This window comes from Salarias fasciatus, chromosome 1 (genome assembly GCF_902148845.1).
Source record: "Salarias fasciatus chromosome 1, fSalaFa1.1, whole genome shotgun sequence".
Taxonomy (NCBI): domain Eukaryota; kingdom Metazoa; phylum Chordata; class Actinopteri; order Blenniiformes; family Blenniidae; genus Salarias; species Salarias fasciatus.
In genome coordinates, this window is record NC_043745.1 from 22496003 (window position 1) to 22514806 (window position 18804).

Sequence of the window (18804 nt, forward strand, 5' to 3'; positions counted from 1 at the left end):
GGGCGGCTTGGATCCGGGCTCTGTGATGTCCGCCGGCTGTCTGGGCTCTGAGGGCCTCTCTGGCCTGCTTCTGGCCTTCTCAGAGGTCAGAGGTCATATATGCATGATCACTATCACCATCACTGTCACCATCATATTCACATGATCACGTTGATCTTTAATCACTCTTCACATACTGGGTTACCTTGTCTTCTTGTGGTGGTTAGAATAATGGTGATCTGTAGTAGACCTCTCTTGATGCACGCCCCGAGTTTACTACTAGTTACGACTAGCTATATTCAAAAAAAAAAAAAAACGGTTTGTGGTGTCCTTGCATTTCCTTCCTCCCCTACACCTCCTTTTATTTTTGTGGTCTGGTCTGTTCGCTAATATGGTTCGGAAAAAAAGAAAAAAAAAATGTATGTATGGTTCTGTAATTTTCTGTGTTGGTTGTCGGCTCTGTTTTGGTGTTGTCTAGATTGGGGGTTTGGGATTGTTCTAGGTTGCGTGTGGTGCGTCGACAACACTGTTTTGTATTGTGACTTTGTACATAGGTTGTGCCCCCCCCCCCCCCCCCCCCCCCCCCCCTTCCGTTCTCCCTCTCTTTATCTTTCTCTCTTTGTGTTCCTGCTCTCTGAGCATTTCCGTCCCGGTCCTGTCCGGCAGCCATGCCGGATGCCAGCTTTAAATAAAGGCAGCAGCAGGAGGAGACTCAGTCTCGTCCTGCTGCTAACATTAAAATCTGTTCGGATAGTAAAAGGCTACAATCATACAATATTGCACGCCCCAGCTGCCGAACAGGACAAGGGAAGAAAAAAAAAAAAAAAAAAAAAAAAAGTCTAGAAACACACAAGTGAAGTTAACTGGCCATCCGAACTTGGTTCACCACTCCATCGCAGGACAGATAAAGAGATGTGTGACGATGTGAAAACTGGTCATGTGGCATTCTGCTCACGAGCGGTGTAACGTGGGTGGCTCAGTGACAGGTTCAGGAGGCTGATCGGTCGTGGCGTTACAGCTATCTCATCAGAGCAAACGCATGAAATAAATACACAAACACTCAAAGGATACAAGTTTAATACAGAGAGCAGCAACTTTACAGGAATCAGATTGCAAGAGAAGAAAAATGTCCCAACAAAAGTCAAATATATCAAACCCCTTTTATCAGAGGTTCAAATCATTTGACAGTTGTTTACTTGGTTAGAAACAAAAAAAAAAGTTCCTCCCTTTGACTACTTACCAGAACAGTGATTTATGTAAAATAAAACGTTTTCAAACAAATGCGCAGAGAGAAATTCTGGAGTTTTATAGGATTTATAACCGATAAAATACAGAACATAACAGGTTTAATTGGACTGATTTTTGTTGGTCTGTTTGACGAATCACACGGCAACCGTGTAACGCACAGGCTCTGAGAAAAATCAGCAAGATCAGAAATCATTGTGCTAGTAAACAGTAAGTCAGGGCAAAACCTTCTCTTAAATTCACAAAACAATACATTCACATGTGTCTAAAATACAAAAACACACCGTATGTTGTTGTTGAGAGGAGAAGTTTGCGTTTTGACTTCAGGAATTAAAATCAGACGACACTCAAAGCTATTGGGAAATATTCAAAAGGCAACATAAATAGAAAGAACATCTATTCCGGCTTTTCCATTACGTGGAAAACCAAAGAGGTTATATAGAAAAATATATATATTTAAAAACTAATAGATCTACATTTAAGATATATTAGCTGCATAGCAGTTTCAGAGAAAAATTTGTCTGCATCTACGTTGAATAACATAAATGCAATGGATACTTCAGTACAAACGAGTTACAACATTGTAGATGCAAGACAGAAATTGCACATTACATGAATCCACCACAGCCACATCGGTCTGCTCACTGTTGTCAAACTAATGAAGCACACTTTATAGTGTTATGGCTTTAAACATTCTAGATAATGAGGACTAGCCTTGGCTGGCAAGACCAGTGGGATGTTAATTGATGGAAAAAGCACAAATCTCGCTGCTACAACATCTACTCAAGGCACGTGTACAACTTCTGCAAGTATATGAAGAAACCTTTCCTAAGAAATGTATCTCTCTCAATACATGTGACTCATAAAATAACTGGAAATGCTCAAAGAAAACTGCATGTTGTTCTATTGCTAGGAACAAAGAAATAATCTGTAGCGGCTTAAGAAAAACGAGAGAACTCCTGTCAATAATCTTACTCTTTTCTGGAACAGTTGGTATAAAGTTTAAGAGTCACACATAAACGCTCTTATCTCCAGCGACATTGTGAATGCACAAATGAGAAGACTGTAATTTCAAAAAAGTAATTACCTCCCCAGGACGTGAATCTCACAACATTGTGGATCTAAGTGACACACTTAAAGTCATAATGTAAAACCACATTCAGTACTATTTTCCATTGTAAAAAAATACTGCAGATAAGTTGGTCCAACTGTTTGCTGCCATTTTTTTTCCCCCCTGCTGTTTTACCATTCGGTCAAATGGATGACAGGGCCGCTGCTTTCAAACAACCTGTGAAAATCACAGGAGATACTGTACAGAGGAATGTGCGTGTTATTCATTCGTGTACAAAGCACGTCCGATTTAAAAGCATCGCCGCCAACACCGCGAGGCGCTTGTTAAAGAATCAGAAGGTCTGGGGGCCAAATCACATTGCTATCATGAGTTAAAGTGAAAAACACAAGTATGATTCCGTCACGCAATTCTGATAACAAGAAACACACAAATAAATTAGATATGCTTCTCTCAAAAGAAGCTCAGGAATTGAACTGTGGGGAAAAAAAGACTTTCTACAAGCGAATAAAATTATAAATATGCAACACTGGAAATCGTAGTTCTTCTTTTCTATTTCACAAGTTGAAGAAAGTCAATCTCAGACAGCTCTTTTCTCCAAAGTCAGGATTCCTTCAGGAGTAGGGTCCCTTTAAAAACTACTCTGACTGCTCCAACACACACACCACAGATCCTCAAGTCACATTAACAAAAGTTTGCACCATCTCCATCAAACAAAAAAAAAACAACAACAGTTCGCTCCAACTACAGAGTATATAAAATGTAACGGTGTTAACATGTTGATAAACTATACATGGAAAAATAAAAAACAAACACAAAACAGAGACAACAATCAGGCATAATATGGAGCTAATGCCATCATAATCAGAGACCAGCCCCTTGTTCGTATACACACACACATACGCGCACACACACACACACACACACACACACACACACACACAGTGAAATTACACAAGATGGAGACATGCAGAAGCACACTGACACAAAAAAAAAAAAAAAAAAAAAAAACTGTGTGACAGCAGGACACCATGCCAGAAACTCAGCGAGATAATTAAGAGGCAAATACATCCACGCCTACTCTGATCCGAAAGTTACATTGCAAGTCAGAAGAAAAGAAAAGCTCAGGAGCCAACTGGCCTGTCATCAGGATCGACGCAAAGCAAAGAGTCGAGTCAAACTCTCGAGTCAACACTCAGATGAGGACACCGACCCAATTTCTATTTACAGGAAAACATGTGAAATGGGCTCTGATCTCGCTTCTGAATACCACAACATGGTACGAGGAAGCCCCGTCCTCAACATTCACCAAATCCATCACATTCACAAAATGGGAGAAAAGGCTCTTCTCAAGCTGCTTTGGGAATACTTATTCCAGTTCCTGCGTGCCGGACGCAGAAAAAAAATTTTAAAAAAAGATGACAAAATGACACTTAAGCAAATCATTTTCTGACCCACAACACACACGACAATGCTACAGTATAGTTCACTCTACTCTTTCCACTCCAGAAGGCTGAACTTATATTACATTGCTGAAATGACATTCTCTAGATCCACACTCTTCCTCACCTCTCCAGTCTTGAAGGAATTTTATTTTATTTTTTTAAAGAGCAGCATTGGTTGTGACAATGCATACAATAACATGCAGGTAAATGATAAAATCTGGACCACAAATCTAAAGTCTAGACATCGTGTATCTTATGGCAATCCGTTAAATGATGAATAAATAAATGTGGATATTTATATGATTTTGCTAATGGCAAAATTTTAATTTCAAATTTGTGGCCATTAAATGTATAACAAATTCATTTTTTTAAAAAAATGTGTTTTTACTTATCATTTTTTAAATGAGATTTTTAGCCTCCTCCGAAGCTCTGCATTGCCTCTCAGGGTAGGGAATGCCCCACACTTTCAAAACTCGTGACTTTAACAAATTTAGAACAAAGCGAATGTGTGTTTTGGCTTTTAGCTCAGATCAATCACCATTTTACAGACCTGCATGTTATGGGGTTTGAAGAAACAGCGACAACGATGAAAGTAAAAGTCACACAGACCACACATCAGATTAGCTCAGACATACGTATTTATCGCCACAGACTTTCTAACCACTGACTTCCCAATCTTCTTGCTATTTCTAACTTTCTTGAAAACAACTTCTGCATTACTAGATGGAAACAACTATAAACCACATCAGGTGCAGCTGCCTTCCAAATCTACCACGAATTCAGCCAAACGTTTGAAGACCTCTCTAACATACCATTCACTCCTGCCTCCATGCAACAAAATATACAAGAAAGAAAAAAGAAAAAATATATATACATAGATTAGAGAGAACACTATTCAAGGAAAGCACTCAACTTTGGAGAACACTTTAGAAAACACCTCAACCACTGGAAGGCGGTGTTGCTAAAATCACTGAAGATCTGCACATATATCAAAACTTCACAAACGGTCTTTCCACAAAGAAAGCTGAAGAAACGTGCTGACTTTTACATTTCTAATTATGATTTTTCTCACATTGTTCATGGTTTAACGACAGCAAGCCAGTCATTAAATTTGTGAGATGTGTTTATTTTTCTCAGCTGACTAAGAAAGATAAGTAATGCCTACTTTGCCTGTGTGAGCATGAATCAATTTGGTCAACTTGTCTTTATGGTCTCCATCATTCAAGTTGCTCATTCTGTCGCCAGAATTGTGGGTATAAAGACACTCATCATCGCCAGTAGCACTTAAAACAAACGTGTAACTCTCCTTCACATTATTTCCAGTTAAATGCATGGCTTTTAAAAGGAACCAAATCATTTTTTTCCTGGAGCATAAGAACACGAGATGGCCACTAAAACCAGATGATGTCAGGTTAATTCATCCATGAGTCTCATTTAAAAAGGAAAATATCTGGACCCTTCAGTCCCGTTTCAAAATATACTTTTACAAAATAAAAACCATGGTCTCGTGTGAAGCTCAGTATGAACGAGTTAAGTTGCTGCCGGTGTCCTGCAGGCTGACCAGCAGGTCATCAATCTTCTCCATGTTCTGAGAGGCAGACATGCTGCTCTGAACGGCCCGGGGCTGAGACAGCGACTGGCTGAGCAGCGACTGGATGTGTGCCTCGCTCTCTCTTTGGTTCTGACCAGACTGGCTGATGGCGATGATTTGGTCTGACACAGTGTTTCCAGGCGTGTTCATCATCGGGCCACATTCTGTCAGGATGGAAGAGGAAGACGGACAAGTGAATAAAAACACACAAACAGCACGACTAGTAACTTAAAATGTCAGTAGATTCCCCGCTACTTCAAAGTGTTATTTATCAGAAATTCACAAATATACTAAATTAGATATAACTCAGACATAAGTTCTTAGTGTCTTCAAACAACAACAATAAATTTTGCAATTTGAAAATTAGGCTTGGAATTTTAAATCAAAAGATTGCTTCCTCTTCATTCCTTTACTGTCAGTAAGATGAAGTTGCCTCGCTGTTCTGAGTGAGCTGATTTCAGCCACTTGGGGGCAGCAGAAACATACTGTCTGCACACACTGGTTCATTGTGTGAATGCCGTAAGGCATTCACACGTTTATTTTCCTGTTTCTTTATTATTGTGTGAATGCCTGAGGCATTCACACGTTTATTTTCCTGTTTCTTTATTATTGTGTGAATGCCTGAGGCATTCACACGTTTATTTTCCTGTTTCTTTATTATTATTATTATTATTCTGACTTCTTCCGCCGTTTTTTGACACGCTTCTACTCCTTCAAATCTTGTCCGATTTGAACCATACATATATCAAATTGTGCAGCTTTTTAAGGACATTCTGGCAATGTTCTAACTTTTTAATATCTTTTCAACTTTTTGAAATATTTCAACTTTTGTGCAACTTTTTGCCCCATGTTAACGGATGGAGATTTTTTCAAACTTTGGAACCTTATAACTTCTTCAAATCTTAACCGATTTTAACCATTCAACTTTTAAAATATTCAACTTTTTAAACTCTTTCTTCAACCTTTTTCAACTTTTTCAACTTTGTTCAACTTTTTGTAATATTTCAACTTTTTTAAATTATTTTTAACATTGAAGTCAATGGGAAAACCCTTCAACGGACCTTTCAACTCCTTCAACTTTGACCCCTTACAACTTTGTCATACTTTGACCTAGACACGTCATTTTACTTGCAAAATGTAGGCATTTTTGTCCTCTATTCAGGTATGTTATATCATGTCCAGATCTTTTACCAAATTCAAACTGTGAGCCTTCAAGTACAGAGAGCATTTCAGCCGTTTTTGGAGTTTACAATGGGTGTGTATTGGAAAAGCTAGAGTGGGAGAAAGGAATTTAGAGTGCGGGACGCTCTGGATTTAAACCAAAAAAATAATTCTTTTCTCGTCCCCCTGGCCACATTTCTGGCTCAATCTACACAATTACCTCTCTAAACGTAGCCACTTTTCTTGTGACCCGTACAATTGAGTCACTTGGTCTCTATCTCAAACGGTTCTCTCTCCAGCTGCATTTCTGTGAGGAGAGCGCAGGATTTTCTCCCATCCGCTCCAATGCATTTTGGAGAGAGATTTTCTCACTCAAATCCAAAACTTCTCTCATGTTCGCACCATCACGGTGGCTGAATGGATGATTCTACAGACATGATTCCTGCACCATTAAATTCATGAAAGACTTCTGAATCTGATTGTGAACAAATCTTTTTCAATGTCACCTCTGGGTCCTCGAGGAATGACATTTTCTCAACCATGCGCACTCCATAAGAACTGCTGGTTCACTGTCATGGCTGCTGTGCAGCTGGTCTCCATAGCAACAGACACACCTGTTGTGCTGGCTGCTGCTTGATGAGTCTGGACTTTTCCATTCAGACTGGAGCTCTACTGATCCTCTGTTACTCTGATACTGAATCTGCTGTTTCTTCAACTTTCTTAAAGTTTTTCCAACTTTTTGCAACGTTTTCAAACTTTTTCAACCTTTTCCAACTTTTTGCAACGTTTTCAAACTTTTTCAACCTTTTTCAACTTTTTGCAGCGTTTTCAAACTTTTTCAACTTTTTTCAAGTTTTTGCAGCGTTTTCAAACTTTTTCAACTTTTTTCAAGTTTTTGCAGCGTTTTTCAACTTTTTCAACGATTTTCAACTTTTTGCAGCGTTTTCAAACTTTTTCAACTTTTTTCAAGTTTTTGCAGCGTTTTTCAACTTTTTCAACTTTTTTCAAGTTTTTGCAGCGTTTTTGAACTTTTTCAACAATTTTCAACTTTTTGCAGCGTTTTCAACCTTTCTCAACTTTTCTCAACTTTTTACAGTGTTTTCCAACTGTTTCAACCTTTTTCAACTTTTTAGAGTGTTTTCAACCTTTTTTTAAAACTTTTTCAACTTTTTGCAGTATTTTAAAACTTTTTCAACCTTTTTCAACTTTTTGCAGTCTTTTCAACCTTTTTCAACTTTCTGCAGCGTTTTCACCTTTTTCAAGGTTTTTTTTAAACTTTTTGCAGTGTTTTCAACAGTTTTCAACCTTTATCAACCTTTTTCAACTCTTTGCAGTGTTTTCAAGCTTTGTCAAAATTTGTCAACTTCCTTTTCAACCTTTCTTCTTGAACTTCTTCTGCATTACAGTTTAGCATTTTCAGCTCAGCATTCACACTTGCAGTTTCTTCAGGAACTGCAAATTTTTCTAGTTGTGTGAATGCCTGAGGCATTCACACGTTTATTTTCCTGTTTCTTTATTATTGTGTGAATGCCTGAGGCATTCACACGTTTATTTTCCTGTTTCTTTATTATTATTATTATTCTGACTTCTTCCGCCGTTTTTTGACACGCTTCTACTCCTTCAAATCTTGTCCGATTTGAACCATTCATATATCAAATTGTGCAGCTTTTTAAGGACATTCTGGCAATGTTCTAACTTTTTAATATCTTTTAAACTTTTTGAAATATTTCAACTTTTGTGCAAATTTCTGCCCCATGTTAACGGATGGAGATTTTTTCAAACTTTGGAACCTTATAACTTCTTCAAATCTTAACCGATTTTAACCATTCAACTTTTCAACTATTCAACTTTTTAAACCCTTTCTTCAACCTTTTTCAACTTTTTCAACTTTGTTCAACTTTTTGAAATATTTCAACTTTTTAAAATTATTTTTAACATTGAAGTCAATGGGAAAACCCTTCAACTGACCTTTCAACTCCTTCAACTTTGACCCCTTACAACTTTGTCATACTTTGACGTAGACACGTCATTTTACTTGCAAAATGTAGGCATTTTTGTCCTCTATTCAGGTATGTTATATCATGTCCATATCTTTTACCAAATTTAAACTGTGAGCCTTCAAGTACGGAGAGCATTTCAGCCGTTTTTGGAGTTTACAATGGGTGTGTATTGGAAAAGCTAGAGTGGGAGAAAGGAATTTAGAGTGCGGGAGGCTCTGAATTTAAACCAAAAAAATAATTCTTTTCTCGTCCCCCTGGCCACATTTCTGGCTCAATCTACACAATTACCTCTCTAAACGTAGCCATTTTTGTTGTGACCCGTACAATTGAGTCACTTGGTCTCTATCTCAAACGGTTCTCTCTCCAGCTGCATTTCTGTGAGGAGAGCGCAGGATTTTCTCCCATCCGCTCCAATGCATTTTGGAGAGAGATTTTCTCACTCAAATCCAAAACTTCTCTCATGTTCGTACCATCACAGTGGCTGAATGGATGATCCTACAGACATGATTCCTGCACCATTAAATTCATGAAAGACTTCTGAATCTGATTGTGAACAAATCTTTTTCAATGTCACCTCTGGGTCCTCGAGGAATGACATTTTCTCAACCATGCGCACTCCATAAGAACTGCTGGTTCACTGTCATGGCTGCTGTGCAGCTGGTCTCCATAGCAACAGACACACCTGTTCTGCTGGCTGCTGCTTGATGAGTCTGGACTTTTCCATTCAGACTGGAGCTCTATTGATCCTCTGTTACTCTGACACTGACTCTGCTGTTTCTTCAACTTTCTTAAAGTTTTTCCAACTTTTTGCAACGTTTTCAAACTTTTTCAACCTTTTTCAACTTTTTGCAGCATTTTTCAACTTTTTCAACGATTTTCAAATTTTTGCAGCGTTTTCAAACTTTTTCAACTTTTTTCAAGTTTTGCATTCACACGTTTATTTTCCTGTTTCTTTATTATTGTGTGAATGCTGAAAGGCATTCACACATTTATTTCCTGTTTCTTTATTGTGTGAATGCCTGAGGCATTCACACGTTTATTTTCCTGTTTCTTTATTATTATTATTATTATTATTATTATTCTGACTTCTTCCGCCGTTTTTTGACACGCTTCTACTCCTTCAAATCTTGTCCGATTTGAACCATTCAGATATCAAATTGTGCAGCTTTTTAAGGACATTCTGGTAATGTTCTAACTTTTTCATATCTTTTAAACTTTTTGAAATATTTCAACTTTTGTGCAACTTTCTGCCCCATGTTAACGGATGGAGATTTTTTCAAACTTTGGAACCTTATAACTTCTTCAAATCTTAACCGATTTTAACTATTCAACTTTTAAAATATTCAACTTTTTAAACCCTTTCTTCAACCTTTTTAAACTTTTTCAACTTTGTTCAACTTTTTGAAATATTTAAACTTTTTAAAATTATTTTTAACATTGAAGTCAATGGGAAAACCCTGCAACTGACCTTTCAACTCCTTCAACTTTGACCCCTTACAACTTTGTCATACTTTGACGTAGACACGTCATTTTACTTGCAAAATGTAGGCATTTTTGTCCTCTATTCAGGTATGTTATATCATGTCCATATCTTTTACCAAGTTTAAACTGTGAGCCTTCAAGTACGGAGAGCATTTCAGCCGTTTTTGGAGTTTACAATGGGTGTGTATTGGAAAAGCTAGAGTGGGAGAAAGGAATTTAGAGTGCGGGAGGCTCTGCATTTAAACCAAAAAAATAATTCTTTTCTCGTCCCCCTGGCCACATTTCTGGCTCAATCTACACAATTACCTCTCTAAACGTAACCATTTTTGTTGTGACCCGTACAATTGAATCATTTTGTCTCTATCTCAAACGGTTCTCTCTTCAGCTGCATTTCTGTGAGGAGAGCGCAGGATTTTCTCCCATCCGCTCCAATGCATTTTGGAGAGAGATTTTCTCACTCAAATCCAAAACTTCACTCATGTTCGTACCATCGCGGTGGCTGAATGGATGATCCTACAGACATGATTCCTGCACCATTACATTCATGAAAGACTTCTGAATCTGATTGTGAACAAATCTTTTTCAATGTCACCTCTGGGTCCTCGAGGAATGACATTTTCTCAACCATGCGCACTCCATAAGAACTGCTGGTTCACTGTCATGGCTGCTGTGCAGCTGGTCTCCATAGCAACAGACACACCTGTTGTGCTGCTGCTGCTTGATGAGTCTGGACTTTTCCATTCAGACTGGAGCTCTATTGATCCTCTGTTACTCTGACACTGACTCTGCTGTTTCTTCAACTTTCTTAAAGTTTTTCCAACTTTTTGCAACGTTTTCAAACTTTTTCAACCTTTTTCAACTTTTTGCAGCGTTTTTCAACTTTTTCAACGATTTTCAACTTTTTGCAGCGTTTTCAAACTTTTTCAACTTTTTTCAAGTTTTTGAAGCGTTTTTCAACTTTTTCAACGATTTTCAACTTTTTGCAGCGTTTTCAAACTTTTTCAACTTTTTTCAAGTTTTTGCAGCGTTTTCAAACTTTTTCAACTTTTTTTCAAGTTTTTGCAGCGTTTTTCAACTTTTTCAACGATTTTCAACTTTTTGCAGCGTTTTCAAACTTTTTCAACTTTTTTCAAGTTTTTGCAGCGTTTTTGAACTTTTTCAACGATTTTCAACTTTTTGCAGCGTTTTCAACCTTTCTCAACTTTTCTCAACTTTTTAGAGTGTTTTCATCCTTTTTTAAAACTTTTTCAACTTTTTGCAGTATTTTAAAACTTTTTCAACCTTTTTCAACTTTTTGCAGTCTTTTCAACCTTTTTCAACTTTTTGCAGCGTTTTCACCTTTTTCAAGGTTTTTTTTTAACTTTTTGCAGTGTTTTCAACGGTTTTCAACCTTTATCAACCTTTTTCAACTCTTTGCAGTGTTTTCAAGCTTTGTCAAAATTTGTCAACTTCCTTTTCAACCTTTCTTCTTGAACTTCTTCTGCATTACAGTTTAGCATTTTCAGCTCAGCGTTCACACTTGCAGTTTCTTCAGGAACTGCAAATTTTTCTAGTTATTATTATTATTATTATTATTCTGACTTCTTCCGCCGTTTTTTGACACGCTTCTACTCCTTCAAATCTTGTCCGATTTGAACCATTCATATATCAAATTGTGCAGCTTTTTAAGGACATTCTGGCAATGTTCTAACTTTTTAATATCTTTTAAACTTTTTGAAATATTTCAACTTTTGTGCAAATTTCTGCCCCATGTTAACGGATGGAGATTTTTTCAAACTTTGGAACCTTATAACTTCTTCAAATCTTAACCGATTTTAACCATTCAACTTTTCAACTATTCAACTTTTTAAACCCTTTCTTCAACCTTTTTCAACTTTTTCAACTTTGTTCAACTTTTTGAAATATTTCAACTTTTTAAAATTATTTTTAACATTGAAGTCAATGGGAAAACCCTTCAACTGACCTTTCAACTCCTTCAACTTTGACCCCTTACAACTTTGTCATACTTTGACGTAGACACGTCATTTTACTTGCAAAATGTAGGCATTTTTGTCCTCTATTCAGGTATGTTATATCATGTCCAGATCTTTTACCAAATTTAAACTGTGAGCCTTCAAGTACGGAGAGCATTTCAGCCGTTTTTGGAGTTTACAATGGGTGTGTATTGGAAAAGCTAGAGTGGGAGAAAGGAATTTAGAGTGCGGGAGGCTCTGAATTTAAACCAAAAAAATTATTCTTTTCTCGTCCCCCTGGCCACATTTCTGGCTCAATCTACACAATTACCTCTCTAAACGTAGCCATTTTTGTTGTGACCCGTACAATTGAGTCATTTTGTCTCTATCTCAAACGGTTCTCTCTCCAGCTGCATTTCTGTGAGGAGAGCGCAGGATTTTCTCCCATCCGCTCCAATGCATTTTGGAGAGAGATTTTCTCACTCAAATCCAAAACTTCTCTCATGTTCGCAACATCACGGTGGCTGAATGGATGATTCTACAGACATGATTCCTGCACCATTAAATTCATGAAAGACTTCTGAATCTGATTGTGAACAAATCTTTTTCAATGTCACCTCTGGGTCCTCGAGGAATGACATTTTCTCAACCATGCGCACTCCATAAGAACTGCTGGTTCACTGTCATGGCTGCTGTGCAGCTGGTCTCCACAGCAACAGACACACCTGTTGTGCTGCTGCTGCTTGATGAGTCTGGACTTTTCCATTCAGACTGGAGCTCTGTTGATCCTCTGTTACTCTGACACTGACTCTGCTGTTTCTTCAACTTTCTTAAAGTTTTTCCAACTTTTTGCAACGTTTTCAAACTTTTTCAACCTTTTTCAACTTTTTGCAGCATTTTTCAACTTTTTCAACGATTTTCAACTTTTTGCAGCGTTTTCAAACTTTTTCAACTTTTTTCAAGTTTTTGCAGCGTTTTTCAACTTTTTCAACGATTTTCAACTTTTTGCAGCGTTTTCAAACTTTTTCAACTTTTTTCAAGTTTTTGCAGCGTTTTTCAACTTTTTCAACGATTTTCAACTTTTTACAGTGTTTTCCAACTTTTTCCAACTTTTTCAACTTTTTGCAGTGTTTTCAAACTTTTTAAAAACTTTTTCAACTTTTTGCAGTGTTTTAAAACTTTTTCAACCTTTTTCAACTTTTTGCAGTGTTTTCAAACTTTTTGAACTTTTTGCAGTGTTTTCAACCTTTTTCAACATTTTTCAACTTTTTGCAGTGTTTTCAACCTTTTTCAAACTTTTTCAACTTTTTGCAGTGTTTTCAAACTTTTTCAACCCTTTTCAACTTTTTGCAGTGTTTTGATCCTTTTTCAACATTTTTCAACTTTTTGCAGTGTTTTCAAACTTTTTCAACTTTTTGCAGTGTTTTTCTACCTTTTTCAACTTTATTTCAGGGTTTTTCACCTTTTCTTATTCAGTTTTTCTGCATTACAGTTTAGCATTTTCAGCTCAGCATTCACACTTGCAGTTTCTTCAGGAACTGCAAATTTTTCTAGTTGTGTGAATGCTGAAGGCATTCACACTATTACATTCCAAATCTTTATTTTTATTCCGACTTCTTCCCCTGTTTTTTGGCACGCTTCTCCTCCTACAAATTTTGTCCGATTTGAACCATTCAGATATCAAATTGTGCAGCTTTTTAAGGACTTTCCGGCTATGTTCTAACTTTTTGATATCTCTTAAACTTTTTGAAATATTTCAACTTTTGTGCAACTTTTTGCCCCATGTTAACGGATGGAGATTTTTTCAAATTTTGAAACCTTGTAACTTTTTCAAATCTTAACCGATTTTAACCATTCAACTTTTAAACTATTCAACTTTTTAAACCCTTTCTTCAACCTTTTTCAACTATTTCAACTTTGTTCAACTTTTTGAAATATTTCAACTTTTTAAAATTATTTTTAACATTGAAGTGGATGGGAAAACCCTTCAACTGACCTTTCAACTCCTTCAACTTTCAACCCTTGCTACTTTGTCATACTTTCACATAGACAAGTCATTTTACTTTTAAAACGTAGGCATTTTTGTCCTCTATTCAGGTATGTAGTATCATCTCAAGATCTTTTACCAAATTTAAACTGTGAGGCTTCAAGTATGGAGGGAATTTTAGCCGTTTCTGAAGTTTATAATGGGTGTGTATTGGAAAAGCTAGAGTGGGAGAATCAAATTTAGAGTGCGGGAGGCTCTGAATTTTAACCAAAAAAAAAATTCTTTTCTCGTCCGTACGGCCACATTTCTGGCTCAATCTGCACAATAACCCCTCTAAATGTAGGAATTTCTCTTGTGACCCGTACAATTGAGTCACTTTGTCTCTATCTCAAACGGTTCTCTCTCCAGAGGCATTTGTTTGAGGAGAGTGCAGAATTTTCTCCCATCCGCTCCAATGCATTTTCGAGACGCCTGAATCCAAAACTTCACTCGTGTTCGCACAATTGGTATGGCTGAATGGATGATCCTACAGACATGATTCCTGCACCATTAAATTCATGAAAGGCTTCTGAATCTGACTGTGTGAAAATCTTTTTCAATTTCACATCTTGGTCCCCGAGAAATGCCATTTCTTCAACCATGCGCACTCCATTAAAAAGTGCTGATTCACTGTCATGGCTGCTGTGCAGCTGGTCTCCATTGCAACAGACACACCTGTTGTGCTGCTGCTGCTTGATTATTAGTCTGGATTTTTCCTTTAAGACTGGAGCTCTATTGATCCTCTGTTACTCTGACACTGACTCCACTGCTCCTTCTACCTCTATCAACTGTTTTAAGTTTTTGCAGTGTTTTCAACCTTTTTCAACCTTTTTCAACTTTTTTCAACCCTTTTCAACTTTTTGCAGTGTTTTTAACCTTTTTCAAACTTTTTCAGCTTTTTGCAGTGTTTTCAACCTTTTTCAACTTTTTTCGACCCTTTTCAAGTTTTTAGAGTGTTTTCAACCTTTTTCAACTTTTTTTTAACCCTTTTCAACTTTTTACAGTGTTTTCAACATTTTTCAAAATTTTTCAACATTTTTCAAAATATTTCAACCTTTTTCACCTTTTTTCAACCTTTTCAACTTTTTACAGTGTTTTCAACCTTTTTCAAAATTTTTCAACCTTTTTCACCTTTTTTAAACCTTTTTCAACTTTTTGCAGTGTTTTCAACCTTTTTCAACATTTTCAAATTTTTTTTGCAGTGTTTTCATTCGTTTTTACACTTTTTCAACTTTTTGCAGTGTTTTCAACCTTTTTCAACATTTTTCAACTTTTTGCAGTGTTTTCATACTTTTTTAACCTTTTTCAACTTTTTGCAGTATTTTGAACCTTTTTCAACATTTCTCAACTTTTTGCAGCGTTTTCGACCTTTTTCAGACTTTTTCAACTTTATGCAGTGTTTTCAAACTTTTTGAAACTTTTTCAACTTTTTTCAACCTTTTTCAACTTTTTGCAGTGTTTTCAATCATTTTCAAACTTTTTCAAACTTTTTCAACTTTTTTCAAACCTTTTCAACTTTTTGCATGGTTTTCAACCTTTTTTAACCCTTTTCAACTTTTTGCAATGTTTTCAACCTTTTTCAAACCTTTTCAACCTTTTTCAACTTTTTTCAACCCTTTTCAACTTTTTGAAGCGTTTTCAAACTTTTTTAACTTTTTACAGTGTTTTCAAACTTTTTCAACTTCTTTCAACTTTTTTCAAATTTTCGCAGTATTTTCAACGCTTTTCAACTTTTTGCAGTGTTTTCAAACTTTTTCAACCATTTTTAACTTTATTTCAGTGTTTTTCAACTTTGCTTATTGAGCTTTTTCTGCATTACAGTTTAACATTTTCAACTCAGCATTCACACTTGCAGTTTCTTCAGGAACTGCAAATTTTTTCTAGTTGTGTGAATGCTGAAGGCATTCACACCTTTGTTTTCCTGTTTCTTTATTTTTATTCTGACTTCTTCCCCCATTTTTTGGCACTTAACTCCTCCTACAGTTTTTGTCCTATTTCAACCATTCAAATATCAAAATGTTCAGCTTTTTAAGGACATTCCTGCTATGTTCTAGCTTTTTAAAACCTTTTAAACTTTTTGAAATATTTCAACTTTTGTGCAACTTTTTGCCCCATGTTAACGGATGGAGATTTTTTCAAACTTTGGAACCTTATAACTTCTTCAAATCTTAACCGATTTTAACCATTCAACTTTTAAACTATTCAACTTTTTAAACCCTTTCTTAAACCTTTTTAAACTTTTTAAACCTTTTTAAACTTTTTGAAATATTTCAACTTTTTAAAATTATTTTTAACATTGAAGTGGATGGAAAACCCCTTCAACTGACCTTTCAACTCCTTCAACTTTGAACCCTTAAAACTTTGTCATACTTTCACATAGAAAAGTCATTTAACTTTTAAAACGTAGGCATTTTTGTCCTCTATTCAGGTATGTAATATCATTGCAAGATCTTTTACCAAATTTAAACTGTGAGCCTTCAAGTACGGAGAGAATTTCAGCCGTTTTTGGAGTTTACAATGGGTGTGTATTGGAAAAGCTAGAGTGGGAGAAAGGAATTCAGAGTGCGGGAGGCTCTGAATTTTAACCAAAAAAAAAATACTTTTCTCGTCCGTACGGCCACATTTCTGACTCAGTCTGCACAAATTATAGCTCAAAACGTAGGAATTTTTCTTGTGACCCGTAAAATTGACTCACTTTGTCTCTACCTCAAACGGTTCTCTCTCCAGAGGCATTTGTTTGAGGAGAGTGCAGATTTTTCTCCCATCCGGTCCAATGCATTTTCGAGACGCCTGAATCCAAAACTTCACTCGTGTTCGCACAATCGCTGTGGCTGAATGGAAGACCATACATACATGATTCCTGCACCATTAAATTCATGAAAGGCTTCTGAATCTGACTGTGTGAAAATCTTTTTCAATTTCACATCTTGGTCCCCGAGAAATGCCATTTCTTCAACCATGCGCACTCCATTAAAAAGTGCTGATTCACTGTCATGGCTGCTGTGCAGCTGGTCTCCATAGCAACAGACACACCTGTTGTGCTGCTGCTGCTTGATTAGTCTGGATTTTCCCATTAAGACTGGAGCTCTATTGATCCTCTGTTACTCTGACACTGACTCTACTGATCCTTCTACCTCTATCAACTTTTTTAAGTTTTTGCAGTGTTTTCAACCTTTTTTAACCTTTTTCAACTTTTTGCAGTGTTTTGAAACTTTTTCAAACTTTTTCAACTTTTTGCAGTGTTTTCAACCTTTTTCACCTTTTTTCAACTTTTTGCAGTGTTTTCAACCTTTTTCACCTTTTTTCAACTTTTTGCAGTGTTTTCAAACTTTTTCAACTTTTTGCAGTGTTTTCAACCTTTTTTAACCCTTTTCAACTTTTTGCAGTGTTTTCAACCTTTTTCAAACTCTTTCAAATTTTTTAAAAATTTTCAACTTTTTGCAGTGTTTTCAACCTTTTTCAAACTTTTTCAACTTTTTGTAATGTTTTCAACCTTTTTTTAAAATTTTTCAACCTTTTTCAACTTTTTTCAACATTTTTCAACTTTTTGCAGTGTTTTCAACCTTTTTCAAACTTTTTCAACCTTTTTCAAATTTTTGCAGTGTTTTCAACCTTTTTCAACTTTTTGCAGTTTTTCAACTTTTTTCAACATTTTTCAAATTTTTGCAGTGTTTTCAGCCTTTTTCAAACTTTTTCAACTTTTTGCAGTGTTTTCAAACTTTTTCAACCTTTTTCAACTTTTTTCAACCCTTTTCAACTTTTTGCAGTGTTTTTCTTGCCTTTTTCAACCTTTTTCAACTTTATTTCAGGGTTTTTCGCCTTTTCTTATTCAGTTTTTCTGCATTACAGTTTAACATTTTCAGCTCAGCATTCACACTTGCAGTTTCTTCAGGAACTGCAAATTTTTTCTAGTTATTATTCTGACTTCTTCCGCCGTTTTTTGACACGTTTCTACTCCTTCAAATCTTGTCCGATTTGAACCATTCAGATATCAAATTGTGCAGCTTTTTAAGGACATTCTGGCAATGTTCTAACTTTTTCATATCTTTTAAACTTTTTGAAATATTTCAACTTTTGTGCAACTTTCTGCCCCATGTTAACGGATGGAGATTTTTTCAAACTTTGGAACCTTATAACTTCTTCAAATCTTAACCGATTTTAACCATTCAACTTTTAAAATATTCAACTTTTTAAACCCTTTCTTCAACCTTTTTCAACTTTTTCAACTTTGTTCAACTTTTTGAAATATTTCAACTTTTTAAAATTATTTTTAACATTGAAGTCAATGGGAAAACCCTGCAACTGACCTTTCAACTCCTTCAACTTTGACCCCTTACAACTTTGTCATACTTTGACGTAGACACTTCATTTTACTTGCAAAATGTAGGCATTTTTGTCCTCTATTTAGGTATGTTATATCATGTCCAGATCTTTTACCAAATTTAAACTGTGAGCCTTCAAGTACGGAGAGCATTTCAGCCGTTTTTGGAGTTTACAATGGGTGTGTATTGGAAAAGCTAGAGTGGGAGAAAGGAATTTAGAGTGCGGGAGGCTCTGAATTTTAACCGAAAAAATAATTCTTTTCTCGTCCCCCTGGCCACATTTCTGGCTCAATCTACACAATTACCTCTCTAAACGTAGCCATTTTTGTTGTGACCCGTATAATTGAGTCATTTTGTCTCTATCTCAAACGGTTCTCTCTTCAGCTGCATTTCTGTGAGGAGAGCGCAGGATTTTCTCCCATCCGCTCCAATGCATTTTGGAGAGAGATTTTCTCACTCAAATCCAAAACTTCGCTCATGTTCGTACCATCACAGTGGCTGAATGGATGATCCTACAGACATTATTCCTGCA

The 18804-nt window shown here is 36.2% G+C and overlaps 1 protein-coding gene across 2 annotated transcripts in view; it reads right to left on the bottom strand.

Annotated features, from left to right (window-relative positions):
* Window positions 1-1039: 1039 nt before the first annotated feature.
* Window positions 1040-18804, bottom strand: part of nfat5b (nuclear factor of activated T cells 5b) — a 51771-nt gene continuing 34006 nt past the window's right edge. For both annotated transcript variants that reach the window (XM_030089082.1, XM_030089089.1), the window contains exon 13: window positions 1040-5493. In XM_030089082.1, coding sequence (XP_029944942.1) covers window positions 5255-5493 — 239 coding nt within the window. In that variant the 3' untranslated portion in view covers window positions 1040-5254. The remainder of the gene's footprint in view (window positions 5494-18804) is intronic.